Source organism: Heliconius melpomene, chromosome 12 (genome assembly GCF_056956725.1).
Source record: "Heliconius melpomene rosina isolate 202511_hmr_F chromosome 12, ASM5695672v1, whole genome shotgun sequence".
NCBI lineage: Eukaryota > Metazoa > Arthropoda > Insecta > Lepidoptera > Nymphalidae > Heliconius > Heliconius melpomene.
Genome location: NC_140400.1, coordinates 11,430,902 through 11,449,665, shown reverse-complemented (window position 1 = coordinate 11,449,665; position 18,764 = coordinate 11,430,902). Strand labels below are relative to the sequence as shown.

The 18,764-nt window shown below is 32.2% G+C and overlaps 1 protein-coding gene across 2 annotated transcripts in view; it reads right to left on the bottom strand.

Annotated features, from left to right (window-relative positions):
• LOC146533881 (uncharacterized) overlaps window positions 1-18,764 on the bottom strand; it is a 65,339-nt gene that overhangs the window by 8,137 nt on the left and 38,438 nt on the right. For both annotated transcript variants that reach the window (XM_085194606.1, XM_085194608.1), the window contains exons 3-9: window positions 14,134-14,270; window positions 13,228-13,428; window positions 7,491-7,727; window positions 5,564-5,670; window positions 4,396-4,615; window positions 2,772-2,921; window positions 236-382 (exon numbers count right to left, since the gene is read on the bottom strand). In XM_085194606.1, the coding sequence (XP_085050732.1) occupies window positions 236-382; window positions 2,772-2,921; window positions 4,396-4,615; window positions 5,564-5,670; window positions 7,491-7,727; window positions 13,228-13,428; window positions 14,134-14,270 (1,199 nt within the window). The remainder of the gene's footprint in view (window positions 1-235; window positions 383-2,771; window positions 2,922-4,395; window positions 4,616-5,563; window positions 5,671-7,490; window positions 7,728-13,227; window positions 13,429-14,133; window positions 14,271-18,764) is intronic.

Here is an 18,764-nt window from a genome sequence, read left to right as displayed (position 1 = left end):
CCAAAGTTTTTTTTTGTTGGGTTGCGGTCTAATTTTGCATTTTTTTCTTGAAAAACAGTAATAATAGCTAAAATATAAAATGAAAGTTGAAATCATATCTTCAATTAAAATATTTGCAACAATTTTTTATTTACAATAACATAATTAGCAGGCATTACGATCTCTTCAATCATCATTATCTTGAATCAAAATACATTAAATTTACTTATATAATAACTTTATATAAAGGACTTACCTTTCTATCAAGGTCAGCATCCGGAGCCGCCCCATCCCATATGGTCAGTTGAGAAGAACAATCCTTTTGTTGATCGAAGCCCGCCGGTTCAGTCCCAGCCGCGTGGTATTTCACAAAGGACACCCATACTATTTCATTTGGGCGACCCTAATAACATAAGAAATTATATAATGTAGGTTCACACTTATTAAGAAAAATCTTATACAAAAAGAACTTCGCTATCACTTCTTATTTACTTCAATGACCTAATGATGAATGAATGATATAATTATATAAACCTGTAATGTCCTAAATACGTTGTAATTTTATGGTATATCTAAAGCGCGATGATTTTTAATCCAAATTGCTCTCGAGATATGTTCATATTTGTTCTAAGAACGTTTGCTCAGACTAATTAGGCAAAGTGCAGCGGAATCTGCTAGCTCGAGAGACAACAAGACTAGACTGTTTGCCCATCGCATGAAATGAATGAAATATGCAAACATAAAATTAACAATATTTGAAATATAATATTAAAAAAATATATATGGAACGGGAAACGGAGTGTCTTAACACTAGCTTCTCTTTGCCTATTCTACTGTGTGCGGAACGCAGTGAAATATAAAATATTTTGAATATTATAATATTTACAATATATGGTTATAATCAAATAATAATAAATATAATCTAAGTACATTTTTTGTGTGGTCTTAAAATTTACCCAAGCTATAAAAATAAAAAAAGTGATAGTTTTCTCTATGGTTGCTCTTGACGTGATATAACTAAACATAAAAATATATTTTTATGTTGTTCGAACCCTACAATTTGGTGCCCGCGCATTACGTTACAAGTGAAACCCATACCCATTCCGTTTCAACCCTTAAAACATAAATCCTGTAAATTGCTTCACGATCAGGTACTATTAGAGGTACTTTATTTATACCATTGTACAATAGTTATTTCGTTTAATTTTGGACTTTCCAACGCAGGAAATAGAGTTTGACATTTATTTATATGTCAATGTACTTACGAAATTAATTATAAGTATTACATATATTTGTTTACGAACGTATTCTGCATATAGTAGAGTAGGTTCTCTCTGCTTATTCCGTTATACGCGAGATACAGCGTGAATAAAAAAAAATAAATCTTTGTTAACTAGAATATAAAATTTTTGTATGTATTTCATACTATGAGATTATTTTATCTTTTATCTATTAAATATCTTTAATTATGACAGATAAATAAGTTGTTAATCTTTCTGTATTATTAAAATGATTCACAGTTATACTTAGAAGTACATGAACTGTATACGTTATACAATCTATTTGAGAAGCCATAATTTCACTAATTTAATTTCGAAACAACAGATCACGTAATTTCCCGATAATTGAAAATGTTTTCCTCGAAAGCATCTCTTTGTCCGATAGATTAATTTCAATTTAAATTAAAATGATTTTGTTGTCTTTCACCGTCGTATTACTTCTATGAGCTTACTCATCAGCTTGTTCGTCGTCAGGGTTACCCCAACTGTGATAATATATTTGTCTTACACACAAATATAAATAGATATTTCTAAACTCGGTGTCACAGATAATTTAATTTTTTTTCGTTTTTCATATTTATAAACATGCTTAAGGTTCATAATATGCTTGGATTGTAAAAAGTCCACGAGATCTATATGCATATTCTAGGAATCTCTTAGTCCATCTGGAGTCTAAGAAAGGAATCAAGGAAACAAAAATACTAAATTCCAGCTTCTTACACCAAATGGTTTCGATTGTGCCTTGTTTATCTGATTTTGAGCCCATAGCTATTATTTGCTGCTTTTAAATATACACATTAATTAATAAAAAAAAATATTGATATCTCAGACATAATAATTTCGTTTAATGAGATTCAATTAATTGTATAACATGATGCCTATTGATAAATAAAATGTATAAAAATACAAATATACTGTGTTTATCCCCAATTAACGAAATGGTACACAATGGAATATTTGTTAATTTAGAATAATTTTATACATATAGATTTAAAACAAAAAGTTGAGGTCGATTTGATTAATTAATTTCCATGTTTGTTTGTAGAGAAAATAAGCGAAAAATATTATTATTTGTTTGTTAACGATATTCGATCAATCATTGGGATTGCGTAGCGTCTGAGTGTAAAAATGGCCAAGTGCGAGTTGGTCACAGGCACGATGGATTCCGTGGCGTGGTTATCTATAAAAACAGCAAATTCTGCTTTTCTAGTTCCTGAGATACTCGTAGAGAAAACAGACAGAGGATCGAGTCTCAGTAATAAGATCCCGTTTTACCCTTACGAGTGCGGAACCCTAAAAATGATGATGATGTTTCTGATTTACACGGAGAATAATTATATTTACATCATTTGATTTTTTAAGACAAAACAAAGTCTTCTGTTAAATACGCAATATCTTGAAATTTTGCTGAAAGTAGAAAATTTTGCCTCCTACAACAAAAATAAAAAACACATAATTCTATAAAAAATACCATAGTCATATAGATATACATTTAATAGCAAATAGACTTACTTGAAAATAATAAACGCAAGAGGTATTCGGTGGCAAGGAGTGCCGTGGATTCCTCAGCACCCCACTGGTTTTGTCAGACGAGCGCAATACGAAGCGACACCGGCCATCCGAGCTCACGTACGAATGTGAATCTTTGTCCACGTACAGCACCTGCCAAGAATTATATTGGTAATACAAACACTCGTGAGTGCGATTTGTTGAAGGTAGTTTTTAGTTTTATTTTGTCGTCTGCCAAGTTGTCTATTTGTATTCATTGGTGATTTTGCAATGTCTTATGTGAAAAATGTACTGCTATGTGAAGTTACAGGTAAAATAAATATTTTAGTTCTATTTTTTTATTATTATTTTTTGTATCACGCTGTATCTCGCACACAGGATAAGCGGAGGGAAACTAGTGTTAATACACTCCGTTCTTTTCGCCGAATTTTGGTGGCATTGCTTGTTGAGGGGCACAACTAAGTGCCATGCTTTGCTTCGACACCAGAACGGAGAAAATGGAAATATTAAAATAAATATTTTATTTCTTCGAGTGGGAATCAAACCCACAACCTGTAGCGTTTACTGTAACACTTTGTGCCCCTGCTCCAGGAATGGTCTCATGTTTTTAAACGCTGATAGTACGTAAAATTATGAATATATTGAAATTTCATATAAAAATTTGAACGTAATTGATTATGGCGCTTGGACGATATCCAAGAGGCAGAGATTGAAAGCCTTCGTTAGACTAATATCTTATATAATATTTAAATATTTTAGATCGCTTCCTGTAATATAAATTTCCATAGTAACTTTCAATGGCTTGCGTAAATTTAAAATTTGAATTAGATTTGTATCAAAAATATTGACTACCAAACAGTTGTCTAGTGTAATTTTGTTTTAAATCAGTAGACAGTTTGATTCCCACTCGACGAAATAAAATATTTTATATTTCCATTTTCTTCGTTCTGGTGTCAAGGCAAAGCATGGCACTCAATACACAATGCCTCCAGAAATCGGCGGAAAATGGGGAACGGAGTGTATTAACACTAGGTTCCCACTGCCTACCCTGCTACATGCGAGATAACGAGTGAAGCTGATAAAAAAATGATCGAAATACTTCCATGCAAGAGACATTGAAGATATATATTTACAAAGTTTCACAGCTGAGTAAAATAGAACACGAGTTACTGGTCTTTATTATTAAATGTAAAGTATTGTGTATTATAGAAACACGATACGAGTATAGTTCATGTTTACTATTCTACATCATGTTCCACATACATGTAATATATGTTAAAGCAAACAACTACAGCTGGAGTCATATATCAATATATATGACTCCAGCTGTAGTACATGCATGCATGTATGTGGCATATTTTTTTTTATATATATCATAGTATAAATGTGAAAATTTGGGAGGATGGGTGCTTCTTTCACTTACATACAAAAACTACTGAACGAATTTAGATAAAACTTTATAGTAGTACAGCTTATAAATTAGAATACCACATAGGCTACAGCTTATGTAAAAACTTTGGATAATTTGGCTGTAATACACACACATAAAATAATAAATTTATGCGGGCGAAGCCGCGTTTGGATAGTAGTTAGTATAATTTATTTTTAGCTTAATAAAATATATTACCTGGACTTCTAATTCAAATCCAGGCAGATAGCTCAAGGGAACTGGATGAAATGGATTGTCGTACGGTGATGTATGAAATTCAAGCAGCATATTTGGTCCTCTAGTAACTATGTCTGGTACAGCATCTCCTCCGCACAGGCGTACCAGCACTGGTGAGTCCCGAGTGGGACCGTCCCATACTGTAAGATAGTCTTGTACCACATTGCACTGATCCCAAATCCTAAAACATTAAATACTATTAATATTTTTGGTTATAAACGTTAATACAGATCAGTGACGATTTATTATATGTATTTATACATATTACTTATATGAAAACAAATAGAATACATTAATTAAAAGTTTTTAATGAAAACCCATATCTAAGTTATAATAATAGTAATATTTCATTATAATTCAGTTTTAACCAAAATGCGACTAATAAAAAGTAATGAATATTATAAAACCAAACCAACCAATTGGGTCAAATATTATTTTCGAATACGTAGCAATGCAAATCAATGTATATTGGATGTGGAATATTTTATCATTTCATGATATGGTCACGTGGAAAATTCTCTCGTTTCACTATTAAAATTCTATTTGAATTTTAATAGTGTTTTTTTTTACATTTCGGTGCTTCGTAAAGCGTGTATATAATAGTTATTGAATAACGTAATAAATTGTCGAAGTAAATTACTGTTCAATTTTTTGCATAAAATATGTAAATATGTCTACTCAAAATGTAAAGAAATATAATGAAAAATATATATGACGTAATTTATTTTTTAGCTTCACGCCGTACCTCGCAAATAACAGGGATGGCAGTGGGAAATGGAAGGAACCTATTGTTAAGACAATACGTTCCCTTTAAGACACTTCCATTTTACAGTTTTGGAGAAATTGCATGTTGAGTGACGGAACTCACCTCTTTACCAAATGAAATATTTAATATTTTCATTTCTTCGAATGGTAATCGAACCCAAAACCAGTCGTGTTTACATTAGCACGTTTGTAACACTGCACTATGATTGGCTTTATACATATAAACAAAAAGTAAATAAATGTAAATAATTCAATAAGTTTTCTTTTGGTTTTATTATAACGTACGCGTCTCTATAAAATCATTTTCAGAATAAGTTATTCCCTTCAACTGGCTGGGTACATTTCCACTATTTCTCATACTCACTTGAGTACTCGCTGACTCCTATCATACTTCACTATCTGATCTTTGATATGTATTTTGTGGCTGTTCGTTTGTCTCACCGCCAACAGGACGTGTTTGTCGGCGGGTATCTGGAAAAATATTTATCATTTAGCCTGTGGACGCTAGAGTGAGGATTTTGAAGATAGTCAGGGGAAATTTAGGAACCTAGTGTAAAGACACTCGTTCCCTTCGTTCTGCCGAACTTTGAAGGCATTGCTGTTAAGTGGATCGAACAAGATCGAAGAAATGTGTATATTAAATATTTAATTTCCTCGAATGGAATCGAACCCACAACCTGTCACGCTTGTGACATTGCGGCACTACTGACCTTTTTATATTTTATAGTCTTTTTTCCATTTGTATTCACAGTGATATCGTTCATAAATAATCTTCATTGTTTGTACTCGTACATACGAGTATGGCGGGGTCTGGTGCGAATTTTAAATTAAATATTAATACAAACAACCACACGAGCCTACCCGACGTGTGAACCCGTTTTAATGTAAATTCGCGACACCCTTAACCCAGATGTAAAGGGTTGCGTAATTTTGTACGTCTGTTAGGGGCGGCTCTTAATTTTACGGGTATTATATAAGAAATTTAAAAGACAGTGTGGGAACATTAGGAGTGTGTTTAGGGTAATGTTAATGACATCGTTATGGTGTAGAGAGTTCGAGATGCTTAATTTTTTTTCTTGTTTCCCTCTGTATCCCTGTTGTAGCAGGATTGGCAGAGGGAACCTAGTGTTAAGATACTTCGTTCTCTACTTTCCGTCGAAATCGTCCGGCAAATGAAATATTAATTAATTCATTTTCTAGAGTCAAAATTGAACCCATAACCTGTCGCGTTTATAATCACATACAAGCTTCCACACCACGACTGGCCTCGTGCTTAAAATATAAATATCTTTTTTTTGTTTTTAGAAAGCTTAGATAAATCGTACTGAAGCCGTATTAAGTATTGCCACTAAAAAAGTTGTTGTTTTTATCAAAATTCTTGTAATTCTGCTTGCTGGAAACCTGTACAGTAAATTTATTTCCCCAGACTAAAAAGCGATATATATATTACCTACATTTCAATGAATGCGAGATTTGAATAATTACAAATTTATAGTAATTTAGACAATTAATAACTTATATAAGTATTTTCAGGTTCAATAACCACAATAATTTGACATACACATTGTTACTAAGCCGTTCCCCCCCAACGCCCACAGCCATAGATTCTTGCAAATATTCTACAAGCGTGTTTCATATTTTGTTGGAAACTTGTATAAAGTTTGTATGAACTTGTATCTATCACTGTAATTGCTTCAGTTTGTTATAGAGACACGTTGATATATTATATTTTGAAATTTGTTGATAAGTTATATGGGGTTGGTAATATTGTATTTTGTATGTATGAAAACGCTATTTGTCATGCTGTATCTCGTACATAGGCAGGGGGAACTTGGGAACCTAGTGCTACGATACTCTCGTACCCCACTTTCCGCTGAATTTTGGATGCATTGCGTGTTGAGTGGCGGCACTCAACACACTTTGCCTCGACGCCACATCGAAGAAATGAAAATATTTAATATTCAATTTCCTCGGATGGGATTCGAACCCACTATCTTTCGCGTTTATATTCATATGTGTTGTGACTGGCCTATATTATTTAAGAAATGCAAACAAGTATTTTTGTATATTACTATAACCAAGACTTACTGTCATTATTTCTTTAATATAGCTCACTAGTACAAGTAACAAGAAAATAACAACAAGAACAACTTATCTCATATAATCTGTAATTAGCAACAAAACAAACATATTTTTCTCATTAATAAAGTATATGTGTATATGTAATACAAGTATTATTGGAGGATTTTATGAAAAGATATATTTTTCTTGTAAAAATTATAAGAACTCACCTTTGTATGCTCAATCCGGTACGTACAAGTAGCATTTCGAGGATACACCCCAGGAAAATTAGGTGACTGTATACGACAGGCGCGTAAATCGCAGTCGGTGAGTATCCTATCACAATAGGTTCCCGGGACCCTCTCTCCCCTCCACGCCCCCAGTGTCGCGTTACCGTACCGCAGCCGAGCCTCACTCCGCCTTAGAAACTTGTACGCCAACTTGAAGTCGAAATTGTATCCAACACCCTAAAATAGAAGGTCCAACTGTTAATTGCTACAGAGTCTATCGTAGATGTCATGGCAAAGTTATAATATATACATACGAGTATATATTCTGATATGTAAGGACAGTATAACAATTTTTTTTCTTATATGTTTAATTATTTTTTTCTCACTTAAAGCTAAATAATTTCAGTAACAGAGCACTTATAATATTTGAGAAACATAAGTTCTTCTTATGGCTATAAACTCGAAGTCCGTTCTTTCTATATCATCGCAATAAGCAATAACAGCTATTCTATCGGCTATCATGAGAACAATCTCATGATGGATCCTAAAATAAGGACCTAATATAAGTTTTTTGTGACGTACTTCGTGTTATTTATATACATTTTTACATCAGCTTCACGCTTTATCCCGCATGTAGCAGGATAGGCAAAGGGTTACGACAGTGTTAAGACACTACGTGTGAGTGGCGCTACTCACTCGCGCTTTGCCTCGGTGCCAGAGCGAAGAACGAACATATTAATAACTAGCGACCCTATTGCGGCTTCGCCCGCTTTTACTACTGGATTATTCATATAATGTATGTTTGCAAAGCACTTAAGATAATATGAAAATTAATTAAACCTTAATGCAACCCGCATTTTCGTAGTTTCAATAAGGATTTTCCAATTGTTTTACACAGCAAGGATTTTTTAGTAGGTACCGTAATTTTATATCTGTGATACTAATCTTTTCAAGTACTTATTAAAATATATTTAAATTACTATTTTTAGATAGTTAAATGACATTAAATAATACATTCGATTATCCAATACGTGCAAACGCATCCAAATCTTCGTTGCTATAAAAGCAGGCAGGGTTTTTTTTTTTCGAGCTTTTGGTTAATGCTGAAGAGGGTCTTCTGTCCCTGATGAAAAGCAAGCACTACGTGGCTGCCTGTGATGAAAATTAAATAGAATGCATCGGCCGGGAATTGAACCCGGGCTGCCCGCGTGGCAGGCGAGCATTCTACCACTGAACCATCGATGCGTGTAAGGCAGGCGGGCGCGGCGGACTCGCTTGTATAAGCATAACGTCGCGAGGCGCGTTTCGCAGCAAGGATTTTTTGATATTGTAACAACTTCTAAAGTACTTATTAAAATGAAAAACAGAAAAGACAGTTTTGATCTACATTAAATGGCCAACTAATATACTTATTTATATGCTGAGAGTAAGGGATAAGTGAAACTTGACTCGATACAGTTGATGTGTGAACGGCGTGATGTGTCAATAATTAAATGCGTTTTTCTCTAAAACTATTCGCAATTTCGAAATAGTTTAAAAAGCAAATTTTATCTTCGTTTAACGTAGAAATTTAATAAAGTATTTTAAAGGATAAGGATTAATACCATTATGGAGAAATATCCCTCACAATAAAAAATATATTGAAATTACTATTTTTAGACAGAAATATGATCACTACACGTTATTCTTAAAAGATACGAATATGCCATCGCAGACTTTTTTGTAGATCTTATTAAGAGGAACAATACTCCAGTACATTTTTTTCATGTAGTATTTACCATTAAAGCAGCGCATGCGCCAAAGTGTCTCAGCGGGTAGGACTTTATACACATTTATCGTATTTATGTTAATTTACATAAGAATGTACAAATAATAAACTATATATAAATCTTGTCCCTGAGAAATACTCGACCTAATGGTGAAAACCGCATCCAAATCCGTTGGGTGGTTTAGAAGAAGAAGAGTTAGAAAGTTCAGACAGACACAAAAAGCGACTTTGTTTTATAAGATATAGGATAGGATAAATAATAATTAATTTCCCCGAGTGGCAATCGAACTAACAACTCACGTTACATGCTTATGTCCCTACAGCACGACTGTCTCTATAAAATATACCTATTACAATAATTTAAACACTACTAAAATTGACTTAGGTACTTTTAGTATTTACTCTTTCTCTCATATATAAGAGTCTAATTGTTAATTACTACATTAAGGTATTTGAATAATTTTTGTACAAATAAATATGTAAATGTTTTAACTTAGTTGGTCTTTGTTGCACGGTCCTGTAATTGTCAGAGTAATTACAGCTTTACCCATTTAATTTAACATTTACTTTCATGTTCTGTCTGAGTAAAAGCAGTTTTTGTGGTATTTAAGCATCATTCAGTGAAATATGAGGCCAGTCGTGGCGCAGGTGTACATGCGTGTGATTGTATACGTGACAGGTTGTGGGTTCAATTCCTACTTGAGGAAATGAAATATTTAATATTTTCATTTCTTCACTCTGGTGTCGACGACAATCGAGGTTGATATCCGCTACTCAGCACACAATGCCTCCAGAATTCGGCGGAAAGTGGGGGATGGAATGTCTTAACACTGGACTGCCTCTGTCTAAAAATCAGTGAAATATTATTATTTATGTACATATCTTCCGTAGCTGATAAAGGAAACGAGTTAGGTAAAGATGAATTCCTCTTCTTTCGATTAGGTACCTACTGAATTGTTTTCAAATTCATGGGTTAGTAGGTATTTTACATGCAAAAAATATTTTCAATATAAGTAATTATTATTTCATATAATATACAATTTCCTAAATGATTACGTTTCCTATTTTTCGGTAAATCTCAAAAATTAAAGAATATTTATAAAGTATTATAATTTAAAAGCACATTAATTTCTTATACAGATAATGAAAAATAAATAAATATTCTCAGTAATATATACATAAATTATTTATATTTGTTAATAAAACTAAATTAAACTAAATATACTAGTAATTCAACAAACTGTTGTCACAACATTATTGTCTGTCATGAAATTACATGCACAAATTCAGTTGCTATCTAATGAAAAGATAACAATAACGCTTCTTACTAAAATATAACTAATAACGGGCTAATGAAACATAAACATTAATAAAATTAAACTTAGTTAATATAGTGAGTAAAAAAATACATAGCAGTTATTTTAATATATTAGCCTAAAATATTTTAATTTGAAACCATCGTGGCGCAATTGTTTGCAATTTGCAAGTGCATTGGTTATGGGTTTATTATTAATTCGAGATAATTTTCTATCCCCGTTCTGTTGGCGTAGAGTTACGAGTATATCTCGGAAAGTAAGGTTTCCTACTGTTACTATACTACTATCTTAACACTAACACTTACTGACTCTCTATATCCCTTTTTAATAAACTTATAGTCTTTCCTGTGGTTGTAGTGAATAAAAATCGGTTCAGCTGTTTCTGAGATTAGCCTGGACAAATATAAAGACAGACCGACAGACAAAAAATTTTAAAATCGTTTGTTTATATTTTTTATTAGTATAGTATAGTGTAAATGATTATGTCTATAATTATATGAAAAACTCGATTATTGCTATGAGTGGAATACATTGTGAACATTTGATATAATAAGAAATGACATTGAAACGTTTGACCAAAAGGAACTTGACGGGAACCAAAATTCCCATTATAAAATTATTGAATTAGACCATAATAATATTCATTATCATAATTGATCGTATCTGACGAGCGGAGGGTGTCCGTAATCATCCCTTAATTAATTGATCGAAAGTTCAACCCTTGGTTCAGATAATACGGCTGCTAAAGCGAGATAAACGCAACGGAGCGTTAAAAGCGAAGCGATGTGGAATATTAGTCAAGTCACAAGCGAAAACATGTAGTTAGTTAGGTCGCGTCACGTCATTCCAACATAAAAGGGTGCTTAGATACTCTTAATGAAGATAAATACTGTTGTTCGTTTATATAAGGATTAACTTTGGGATATGCCGAAACTGTTAATTAGACGCCGACGGTGCAAGGATCGCTCTAGATGTATGGATATACTCGTAGATATAAGTGTATGTTGTGAATGCTTAATTAGTGTTATCATGTTTATGCATACTAATTAGAATTCAGGTGTGCGATTTTAGCGATAGGTTGTGGGTTCGATTTCCGTTCGAGGAAACTAAAGTCAGCTTCACGCTGTATCCCGCACACAGCAGGATAGATAGAGAGAACCTCCGTTCCCCACTTTTCACCGAGTTCTGGAGGCATTGTGTGTTGAGTGACGGAACTAACGCCGCGCTTTACCTGGACACTAGAGCGAAGAAATGATAATATAAATGTAAATATTTATTTAATTTCTTGAGCGGATATTCTACTTATATTTGATAGAAGCTTATAATAACAGAAATATTTAACTTTAAATAAATATAATACAAAAATATTTCTTCATCAAAATGGATATTTACACAACGAAAACTACCTAATAAAACAAATAACAAACAAACGTAGAAAGTTTGTTTTTTCCATAACAAAACTTCGGCCCAACCAGCACTATCCCATCGATCCGAACTTAATTATACCAACATAACTACTTTATAATTACTAATGTTGACGCAGCCGAATAAATAATGGCCGCCACAAATTATCTTTGCTCTGTACTACATTGTTTTATTGTTGTTTTCGATTTGTTCACGGATAGAAAATGTAAAAGCTTTTGAATTATATGCTTAGTTGTTAGTAATGATGGGTCGGAGAAATAACAAAATGAGCCTCGATGATAATAATGAATATGTTACTAAAACATCTATAGCATGTGGATATTATGGATTTATTTCCATTAGCCAAGGTCTTTGTAATGGGGTCGTCGTTGTCTAGTTGTTGTTCAGGTCGTCTTGGTGCAGGCACAAGGTGTGATGGTTGTAGGTTTGATCCCCATTCGTGGGAATTAATTATTATTATTATTAATTCTTCGCTCTGGCACCAAGGCGAAAGACACTGATCACGCTTTGCCTCGAAAAAATCTGTGAAAAGTGGGGAACAGAGTATCTTATCACAAGATTCCCGCCGCCTATCCTTCTGTACGCGGGATTAAGCAGATTTTTTTTAGTAGCATAGTAACTTTAAGTGCGACGATTGTGTATTTGCTTCTCAGTTGGAGAAATATTTTTTTTTATTTTCTCTCTCTTGAAACAAATTAAACCGCGAGATTAAACCACCACCCAATACATAATATCTGCAAAATTGGGCGGATACACTAACATAAACATAAAAATGTCAAAATAATCTCAAAAATGAAGAGACAGAATATCAATAAAATATTGTTAGAGTTAAAAAAAATAGAGATACTTCATTTTCATCAACTTTTCACAAGTATTATATTAACTTGACTATTTGTTTTTTTAATAGTTTAATTTTTATTTACTATAAAATTATTTATTTACCTACCAATAATATTATTAGATAAAAACCACTTTAGATAATTGCTTTTGAATGTATCTATTTCAATTCGTTTCAATATAAAAATTAAATATCATCATTTTATTACGTTTAAATATATCATAATTTATCTATACCGTGAAAAAAGATTTTTCTTTATGTGGCCTATTTTTATATTATAAAATAATATTTAGCCATTTTCGCCCGATTCTAATAACAATTAATTAATTAAAAATTTAATTCGTATAAAAATATAATAACAATTCTTAATATAATATATGCAATAAATACCTGTTGGCTCAATCTATCCAATCTGAGCGTCATATTGATAGAATCAGATTCACTGAAATACACCGTATAGCCCCAAGCTGAACCACACCATTGCCCAGTGGGTGGAGACGGACTCTTCTCAACAATAGTCATATGTCCATCTGGACATCCATCAGATGTAAATGATACAAATTTGCCAACTGTGAACGTGTCGAAGGTAAGCTGTAACAAGGTTCTGCAGTTAGCCTTTGTGAGGAGTTATAGGCATTCCGTAATATCAGTTATGAATGGGCTATGTAGATATCTAGGCATCTAGATATAGATCTAGTACGATCTGTTAGATATAATGCTTCTAATATTAGATACAATATCGCTAGTATTGAACTATTTAGCTGTAGCAGAGTTGGGCTAGCCGTGGCACACAGCCACAAGCGTGTATGGGTTCGATTCCCAGGCAAGGAAATTATATATATAACATTTTCAATTCTTTGTTCTGGTGTCGAGGCAAAGCGCGGCGTTGAATACCGCCACTCGACACGCAATGCCTATAGATTTAGGCGGAAAATGGAAAGCGGAGTGTCTCAACACTAGACTCCCTCTGCCTACCCTGCTCTGCTCAGTAGCAAACAGTTGGGATACAGTGTGAAGCTGAAAAGTAGTTTGTTTAGTTTAGGTCTTAGTCACCTTGAATGAATGAATGCTCTGCCTAAGATTGTAAGCTTTTGCTTTTTTATATATTGTTATTATAAGTTAAAATAACAATTTCATCAACTCTAGACAATATACTCTATTAGATAAAATAAAACTTATGTGAAAAATCAACGAAATACAGTATTAGTTCGAAACTCTGTTCTCAAAAACATTTAGAATTTATGATATTAATGTAAATTCGGGTTAGCTGTTTCTAAATGTACAAATTAAACTTACTTGAATAATATCACCATAGTTTCCGCCGTTTGCGGTAAAGTTGAGATGACACACGAAAGGTAGGTGGTCTTCCCTCGGCCTCCTAACTTCTAGTTCATATGTTCTTCCGACATCCCCCATATACGTTCTGTTACATGCTGTAGTGAAAAAAAAGCATATTAAAAAAGATACCTACAAAAATCGTTATAACAATCAAGAAAGAAATGTATGGTTTTTAATTATTATTGCATTAAAACTCTCCATTTTCTATTTTCCATCGAATTCTGGAGGGACTGCGAGTTGAATGGCAGAGTTCAACACCGCGCTTTGCCTCGATATCAAAGCGAAGAAATGAAAACATTTAATATTTAATTTCGATAGGGCATCGAACTTACAACTTGCCGCGTTTACAACCACATTGATCCCCTGCACCACGACTCGCCTAGATGTTGCACCTATATAGTTTTATGTGAGCTTGTACCAAGCATTTCCTTTGAAATTTTGTGCGAGTTCGAGCCGACTTATGAACCTGTTATTACACACATTCAAGCGATAAAGTAGTAGTAGTTCGGTCGCTCTTTTGTGAAATCAAGCGACGATCGTTAAATACAGCCTTTATGTTAGCCACTGCCCAGCCGTTAGGTACAGGGGTTCGATTGTTCCCCTCAGTCGATTTACGATATTGTACATAACAATGTGATTTACGTATATCATATATTTTAGGCAAGTCTTTTAAAAAGTTTTCATATTTTTAGCTGAAAATATATTTTCATTAAATTTGGTTTGTATAATATATATTTTGTAGTTTTTATTACAGGCGAGAGGACACATAGTACGTATGTACATAAAAAAAGTAAATGTGATAAGAGAGCCAATTAAAATGTTAACTAATGCATCGTTCTCGACTATATCGACAGAATATTGGAAGATATATGTGGCTCGGGATAAAATTCAAGCTTGATTATACAAAAGTACTAAATAACTAAATAAACATGTGTAAATATGTACATATAATCACAAATACCTCCTAAAAGCCCTCCCTATAATAACCACTAAGCATATTTTACTTGTAAAATGCTATCAAATTTCGTACAATACCACTCAGTACCTGTACTATTGTTAATCCTTTCAACAAAAATAGGGAAATGAGCAGGAAAAGAATTTGAATAAAGCGAGGCGCACAATGGGGAGTCAGCCATATTTTTACAATCTTTTAAAAAAGCCTTTTGTCTGTCCTGACAGCGCATTAAGTACACAGCATAAGACAAGTGTTCACTTCGGCGTGGAACATTATTGTAATCTTTTGTTCTTGAGGCCCAAATTTCTATCACGATTTTGTGATATCATTTTATCTACAGTTTAATGTTGAAACAATTTGACCTACTAACACAAATGCAGCTATTGGAGACCGTTGTCGTCCTTTTGTCTTAAAATATTATTTTTTTTCAAGCTATAACCATTAAAAATGTTATAGTTGTTAGTTTTTTATGATTTTATTCTACTATTTGATATTAGTGAATGTTATTTTAATTTTCATATTTTTTGGGTAGGTAAATTAAATTTGTATGGACAATATTTATGCATTACAAGTATATGCTTCAATAAAACAATGATTTTAAAACTGAAATAATATTTTATTATTTCTATTCTTTCTTTTTTTGAAAGAGCAACTGTTCTTGCCGGCTCTTCTCAGCAGAACTGCCTTCCGAACCAGTGATAGCTTTTTTGTTTATATATTCCTGTGCCGATTCAAAAGTGCTTATAATAAATAGTATATTTGAATAAAGAATATTTTGAATTTGAATTTAGAAACCACTTCTTTTACGATATATTACCTAATTTTTAACGCCAGTGTTGGATGAGCCTTTGAATATGATTATAACCAATATTAGAGTTAAAATGACCTGAAAAAAATTTTTTTTTTAGTCAACTCAATCAAAGAACAATGGAATATCTTATCACTAAGTTCAACACTGTTAGTTAAAATATTTAGATAAATGGAAGTAATTCAATATGGTTGTACTATTGAAATGAGAAAATAAAATTCTTTTTTTGACCATAATTGGCATAACTAAAATGCGACGGGAATATAAAAAACTGGAATGCTTATAATTTACAACGGAGAACATTTGAACAGCAAATAAAACTAAACTTTTGTACAATTTAAAATGGTTCCTTCATTTTATAATAAAACGCATTTATAATACTTTTATAAAATATAATATTAAATCAAATTTTTAATGCAAACTATACCTATAAAGTGGAATGCATATTTCAATAAGTAGGTACTTGCTTCGTAAATGCACTCGTCACATGGAACAAGTGTCGTACTTGAAGTTCATTATAAATTAATGGTTTATTCAATTAATGTTGAATATATTTCTATATTTTTTATTTATATTTTCCATCCCTATTCCAATCTACATGGTATTACTAAGTAAAAGTAAAAAATAAACATATAGAACTCATTGTATATGTTAGGAACGGTTTAATAACTTATTTTTAAAATAAGACTTTCTAGCATGATTAAAAAAAAATACTACACAAAAATCTAAAGAAATACAAAGCTTCCAATACAACCACGTATTTTATACTTCGTAATTACATGGTTGTTTTCAATACTATATAAAACATTGAAAACAAATATATAATACAAAATTACTTTCGTTCCTCCTACAAAGCTGAAATAACTGAACGAACGAAATGAGAAATTCTATGTAGAAACCACACAATGATGATCCCGCTCATTTATTTTGCAATAAATCTTACTTTTATTACGTTTGTTAAAAGTTAAGATTAGCACGTTGTAAAGTTGCTCTGAGCACGTGATTGAATTATTATTATACTGAAAGATAAACTGAAACATAAAAAAAAGATTTTATATATTATGTACCTGTACCTGTAGATTTTGATATATTAAAAGAAATGTATGTTAATCTTATTTAATATAATTTAGTATTTAAATTTGTTTGCATATAATTTAGTATTTAAGATACGTTTTCGTTGTTGCTGGGCCAATCTACCACCAAGAACCTTTTAAGTAATCGAAAATTTACATTAAATCACATTTATGCTTGCCCCTGCGCTTGGCCTCAATCATATATTTTTTTTTTTGTTGGAAGTATAAAGTGTATTTGTCCACCATTTTCACTACGAATAACATTATATTAATACATTTAAATTTATATTTAACGATATTGAATGTAATGGCGCTCATGGTAAAATAGCAAAAGTAATTTCTCATTCGCCTATCAAAATTACAGCCATAGTCATAGTTTGCTCATCACCTAGAAAAAATATTAAGCATTTTTTAAGCCACAATATGAGTCATAAATAAATATTACATACTAAACGAGCTATAGATAAACTATCGAACCAACATTCTAAGCGATAGTATATCTGTCAATTTATCAGAAAGTTACTTTCTACTACAAACAGCCCCAACTGTAATTACGTGCAAACTATGCGCCTGAATATGTAACAGCGCTGACGTGTCAGTGATTAAAACGGCTTTAATATTCAAATATGATAGTTAAATAGCACCTAATACCTGTAAAGTAGGATAATCTAGTAGAATAAAATACTAATGAAATATGGACTTAAAAATCTGTATTCTGTATTTTTATTTTTTAAAATTAAATATATTCATTTTTTTGCTATTTTTTTCAGTTGCACGCAGTATCTCGCTTTGCCTCGACATCAGAGTGAATAAATGGAAGTATTTAAATTTACGTAAATTTATTCATTTGATAGTAATTTATGTTTAATATTTAGGTAATACGGAACTCCCTAAGGTTCTACATTTATAAATGCAATTGTCTATGCTCAAGTAAAGTTTTTTCAAGCCTTACATAGACAATAGTGTGCTTATGTCGAGAGTTGTGTCGAGTTGGAGACAAAAGCTAAACTAAAGTAACGAGTTTTCTCTTCTTATTCTTTCGAGTGTCATATATATAGAAAAATCGATATTTTTATAGGTAAATTTAATATTAAGAAACGAAACTAAAGACTTTGTTGTTCCTAATATATTTACTTTCTGGCAAAATTATAAGAAAATATGCATTTTCAATTGAAGGTGGTTTACAGGGCTTAAACCTCCTCTATATACGAATTGTTTTCATTGATAAAAAAAGATAATGTCACATAAATAAATACATTAGAATTGTTATTTGGTATAATTTTAATTAAGGGAAGGGAAGTTTTCTTGGCTTTAAAATTTTCACAAATTTCGGTTCCTAAAAAAATTAATGTAATATAGTATATTTTTTTATATGTAAGATGTTAAAAGCCACTCCAGGCGCAGGGGCACAAGCTTGAAACTGTAAACACTACAGGTTGTGGGTTCGATTCTCACTTTAGGAAATGATCTCTGGTGTCGAGGCAAACCGTGGCGTTTAGTTCCACCTCTCAATAAGCAATGCCTCCAGAATCCTCCGGAAAATGTTGAACGGAGTATCTCAACACAAGGTTCCCTCTGCCTTCTGTTATATGTGGGATACAGCTAATAAACCTTATATACAAAAAATGAAATAATAAATAACAAAAAGGATATCGTGACAAATTAAAACAGTTTCGGAAACAGCCAGCAAACTTAACACCTTATTAAACGTACGCGGCGTTTTTTCCGTTAATTGTAGCCACATTTCGGGCTA